Raw genomic sequence first — 6,000 nt, 5'->3', positions numbered from 1 at the left:
GATAGGATCACCACTTTATTTTAAGAAAGTGAAATGTCAGAATAATAGTAGAGAGCGATTTCTTTCTTTCATCACATTCCCAGTGGGTCAGAAGTTGACATACACTCAATTAGTACTTGGTAGCATTGCCTTTAAATTGTTTAACTTGGGTCAAATGTTTTGGGTAGCCTTCCACAAGCTTCCCACAATAAGTTGGCCCATTCCTCCTGACAGAGCTGTTGAAACTGAGTCAGGTTTGTAGACCTCCTTGCTCGCACATGCTTTTTCAGTTCTGCCCACAAATGTTCTATAAACTTGAGGACAGGGCTTTGTTGATGGCCACTCCAATACCTTGACTTTCTTGTCCTTAAGCCATTCTGCCACAACTTTGGAAGTATGCTTGGGGTCATTGTCCAATTGGAAGACCCATTTGAGACCAAGCTTTAACTTTCTGACTGATGTCTTGAGATGTTGCTTCAATATATCCACCTATTTCCCTCCCTCATGAAGCCATCTATTTTGTGAAGAGCACCAGTCCCTCCTGCAGCAAAGCATCACTACAACATGATGCTGCCACCCCGTGCTTCACGGTTGGGATGGTGTTCTTCGGCTTGCAAGTTTCTACCCTTTTCCTCCAAACATAACGATGGTCGTTATGGTCAAATAGTTATATTTTTGTTTCAACAGACCAGAGGACATTTCTCCAAAAAGTACAATCTTTGTCCCTATGTGCTGTTGCAAACCGTAGTCTGGCTTTTTTTATGGTGGTTTTGGAGCAGTGGCTTCTTCCTTGCTGAGCAGCCTTTCAGGTTATGTCGATATAGGACTCTTATCTATATCCACTTTTACTGTGGATATAGATACTTTTGCACCTGTTTCCTCCAGCTTCTTCACAAGGTTCTTTGCTGTTGTTCTGGAATTGATTTGCACTTTTCGCTCCAAAGTACGTTCATGTCTAGGAGACAGAATGTGTCTCCTTCCTGAGCAGTATGACAGCTGCGTGGTCCCATGGTGTTTATGCTTGCGTACTATTGTTTGTACAGATGAACGTGGTACCTTCAGGCATTTGTACATTGCTCCCAAGGATGAACCAGACTTGTGGAGGTCTACAATTGTTTTCTGAGGTCTTGGGTGATTTCTTTTGATTTTCCCATGATGTCAAGCACAGAGGCACTGCGTTTGATGGTAGGCGTTGAAATAGATCCACAGATACACCTCCAATTGATTAAAATGAAGCTAAAATCAGAAGCTTATAAAGCTATGGCATCATATTCTGGAATTGTTAAAGGCACAGTCAAATTAGTGTATGTAAATCCCAGGGGGTCATAAATTGTGATACAATGAATTATAAGTGAAATAATTTGTCTGTAAACAATTGTTGGAAAAATTACTTGTGTCATGCATAAAGTAGATGTCCTAACCGACTTGCCAAAACTATAGTTTGTGAACAAGAAATTTGTGGTGGTTGAAAAACGAGTTTTATGACTCCAACCTAAGTGTATGTAAACTAGTTTTAATGACTCCAACCTAAGTGTATGTAAACTAGTTTTAATGACTCCAACCTAAGTGTATGTAAACTACTAGTTTTAATGACTCCAACCTAAGTGTATGTAAACTAGTTTTAATGACTCCAACCTAAGTGTATGTAAACTAGTTTTAATGACTCCAACCTAAGTGTATGTAAACTAGTTTTAATGACTCCAACCTAAGTGTATGTAAACTACTAGTTTTAATGACTCCAACCTAAGTGTATGTAAACTAGTTTTAATGACTCCAACCTAAGTGTATGTAAACTAGTTTTAATGACTCCAACCTAAGTGTATGTAAACTAGTTTTAATGACTCCAACCTAAGTGTATGTAAACTAGCTTTAATGACTCCAACCTAAGTGTATGTAAACTAGTTTTAATGACTCCAACCTAAGTGCATGTAAACTACTAGTTTTAATGACTCCAACCTAAGTGTATGTAAACTAGTTTTAATGACTCCAACCTAAGTGTATGTAAACTACTAGTTTTAATGACTCCAACCTAAGTGTATGTAAACTAGTTTTAATGACTCCAACCTAAGTGTATGTAAACTAGTTTTAATGACTCCAACCTAAGTGTATGTAAACTAGTTTTAATGACTCCAACCTAAGTGTATGTAAACTAGTTTTAATGACTCCAACCTAAGTGTATGTAAACTAGTTTTAATGACTCCAACCTAAGTGTATGTAAACTACTAGTTTTAATGACTCCAACCTAAGTGTATGTAAACTAGTTTTAATGACTCCAACCTAAGTGTATGTAAACTACTAGTTTTAATGACTCCAACCTAAGTGTATGTAAACTAGTTTTAATGACTCCAACCTAAGTGTATGTAAACTAGTTTTAATGACTCCAACCTAAGTGTATGTAAACTAGTTTTAATGACTCCAACCTAAGTGTATGTAAACTAGTTTTAATGACTCCAACCTAAGTGTATGTAAACTAGTTTTAATGACTCCAACCTAAGTGTATGTAAACTTCCCACTTCAACTGTATATACTGTATATAGCCCCTGCAGCCATTTTGTTTGCAAACTAATATTTGACAAATATTAATGCCAAAATAACATATGTATATATATATGTATGTGTATATGTATGTGTATATGTATGTGTATATGTATATATGTGTATATGTATGTGTATATATGTATATATGTATGTGTGTATATATATATGTATGTGTATATATATATATGTATATATATATATATATATATATATATATATATATATATATATATATATATATATATATATCAAATTTATTTATATAGCCCTTCATACATCAGCTGATATCTCAAAGTGCTGTACAGAAACCCAGCCTAAAACCCCAAACAACAAGCAATGCAGGTGTAGAAGCACAGTGGTTAGGAAAAACTCCCTAGAAAGGCCAAAACCTAGGAAGAAACCTAGAGAGGAACCAGGCTATGTGGGGTGGCCAGTCCTCTTCTGGCTGTGCCGGGTAGAGATTATAACAGAACATGGCCAAGATGTTCAAATGTTCATAAATGACCAGCATGGTTGAATAATAATAAGGCAGAACAGTTGAAACTGGAGCAACAGCACGGCCAGGTGGACTGGGGACAGCAAGGAGTCATCATGTCAGGTAGTCCTGGGGCATGGTCCTAGGGCTCAGGTTCTCCGAGAGAGAGAAAGAGAGAGAAGGAGAGAATTAGAGAACGCACACTTAGATTCACACAGGACACCGAATTGGACAGGAGAAGTACTCCAGATATAACAAACTGACCCCAGCCCCCCGACACATAAACTACTGCAGCATAAATACTGGAGGCTGAGACAGGAGGGGTCAGGAGACACTGTGGCCCCATCCGAGGACACCCCCGGACAGGGCCAAACAGGAAGGATATAACCCCACCCACTTTGCCAAAGCACAGCCCCCACACCACTCGAGGGATATCTTCAACCACCAACTTACCATCCTGAGACAAAGCTCATATATGTGTATATATATGTGTTTAGCTAAACAGGCTTTGCCCCACCTTCCCTGAATGACACATCACCGCTATACTCCATTGTTATTGATTGCTGCGTTGTTGGGTTTAGAGCTACAAGAAAGACATTTCACTGTACTTGTGCACCTGACATTACAACGTTAAACTTAACTATTGCAATGCTGTGAAATCCAAAATTGGAAACAACTGACTTCATGTTTTTATTTTGTATGTGCAATTATTATAATTTTGTCCAAACCTGAGAATATTCTAGATATTTAGAACATTTTGTCTCTGTCGTCATCATCTGAATTATACCCAATTTGTGAGTTGACACTAAACACACAATTTTGCACACTGACTAAGGAGGAAGTGAAAAGTTAGCTAAAATGCTAAAACATACCCTACCATGCATAAATGAATACATGTTATATTTTAACCTGCTACTGCCGTGGGCTAAATCATGGTCACACAGGAGTGTTTCTTGGTAGTCTTAAACAAATCTACTTTGAAACAAAAGTAAACACCTCAGACACATGGCTATGGGCTTAACAAAAAGAAGACACCTGTACCATGTCAGATATAGAGTGGAAATGTATTACATTGAGTTTGAATCCCAATATTACACTCTATATACATCACAGAAGACTGAAATAGAACAAAACAGTTTGACAAAGAAACACTGGATTTCAGCGTAAAAATAAATAAATAATTGTTGATTAATTATTAAATTATGAAAAATATGAATAACATTGCGAACATGAGGCAACTAGGTCATTTGTAATTTGAATGCAGGGAAGGGCTTCCTATGTAGGGGAGGTGAGGAGGCTGATCTTTTACAGTTTTAGATGTTCCAACTCTGGGTGAGTAGGCTGTAATGATACCTCGACTCATCAGATACGTCCCAAATGGCATCCTATTGCCTAAACGGTGCACTACCAATAGGGGCTCTGGTCAAAAGTAATGCACTATACAGGGAATAGAGTGTCACTTGGGACTCAGAAAATGAATAACTTTACTCTTCAACTCTGTTATATTGACTGGTTTTGCCTGTTTGATGGTTTCTCTGAGGGCATAGCGGGATTTCTTATAAGCGTCCGGATTAGTGTCCCACTCCTTGAAAGCGGCAGGTGCGAATGTTACCTGTAATCCATGGCTTCTGGTTGGGAAATGTACGTACGGTCACTGGGGGGACAACGTCTTTGATGATTGAGGAGTATACCACCTCAAATGTCATTTTTTTTACTGACATGGCTAAGGGCTCCTGCCACAATATAGAACAGAGCAATAACACATTCTAGGTGCCTGCTCATCTGCAATAAGCAATATTATGACATCAGTCAGGCAGTTGCTGGTGCATTGGCTTGATACAGTAAGGCCTTTATCAATTATATTACATATCACTATATAATTAAATAATTTAGTCTCAGATTGACAATCCCTTTGCCTATGCTAAATGGATACACTTGACTTTATAGTTTGTGGAAACAAACACTACTGTATTATGTTTTTGTTTTTTTGTGGACAGACAATAACCCCTTACCCGACAGTCTATCAACAAACAAACTAAATAGCATCTTGCAGCGACCTTTGACGACAGAGAACAGGTGCGAATGTTAGAATGCTCTGGGCTTGTTCACATTGGCTTTCCTAACCACGTTATCGAACAATGAGAGCCCGGAAACATTTACCGTAGTGCAATGTATAAATGCACACATTTAATTTCAGGCTGCGTCACACGAACTAATACGGATTTTCAATCGAAACATTTGAAAGTCTTGTGTATGTTGCGACTGTTAAATTTACATGTTTTGAATTTTGAACGTTTTTAGTAGACTAGGTTTTCAGAAAATGGTGGGCCGTGTTTTTTGGTTGTACTATGGTTTTGGGTAACCTGGGAGTGGCTCCAGTCCACAGCAGACACACAATGGATAGACGGACAGGATTGATACATTATTACCACTGCTTGGTCGGCGTTTTGATACTGTAGCTCGTAGGCAATTGATAACATGGTTTTTAGTGACTGTAAAATCATCTTGCAATTGCTGTGTGTCTTCAGTGGCCAATGTTGTAATCGTCGTTAGTTAGCTTTGCTAACAGCAGTGATATTGTTTAGCCGAAATCTCTAGCTGGCTAGCCTACCCCCACGTTAGCGAGCAGTAACACCTGCGGGAAAACTGTTTTTATACTCCGAGATAGCCGCCTTTCAAAGAATATGGAAACCACTTTTGATGTAAACCATCTTTTCCCTGAAACGATTACAGTTTTGGACCAAAACCTAATTGCAGGTGGAAAATCGCTGGGAAGGTAACGTTAGGCTTATCGTTTTCAGCAGCCAGAAAAGCTTTTCATTTAGCATAATTATTTTCATTTGGCAGATTATATGCATTTTTTTTAAAGTTTTGAAGCAAAGTTTACGACGTCTGGCTACATGTGATGTTCTTTTCAACATGATTGCAGAGAGCATCCGCCCTGTCAACCCAATACAGTTGTGCATGACGTCAATAGTGTATCGATATGCGGTGTTCATGTGCTAGTC

At 38.4% G+C, this 6,000-nt stretch overlaps 1 protein-coding gene across 2 annotated transcripts in view; it reads left to right on the top strand.

Annotated features, from left to right (window-relative positions):
* Positions 1 to 5,366: 5,366 nt before the first annotated feature.
* Positions 5,367 to 6,000, top strand: part of LOC135549517 (alpha-tubulin N-acetyltransferase 1-like) — a 78,741-nt gene continuing 78,107 nt past the window's right edge. For both annotated transcript variants that reach the window (XM_064979531.1, XM_064979530.1), the window contains exon 1: positions 5,367 to 5,768. In XM_064979531.1, the coding sequence (XP_064835603.1) occupies positions 5,677 to 5,768 (92 nt within the window). In that variant the 5' untranslated portion in view covers positions 5,367 to 5,676. The remainder of the gene's footprint in view (positions 5,769 to 6,000) is intronic.

This window comes from Oncorhynchus masou, chromosome 12 (assembly GCF_036934945.1).
Source record: "Oncorhynchus masou masou isolate Uvic2021 chromosome 12, UVic_Omas_1.1, whole genome shotgun sequence".
NCBI lineage: Eukaryota > Metazoa > Chordata > Actinopteri > Salmoniformes > Salmonidae > Oncorhynchus > Oncorhynchus masou.
This window is presented reverse-complemented; position numbering and strand designations above follow the sequence as displayed.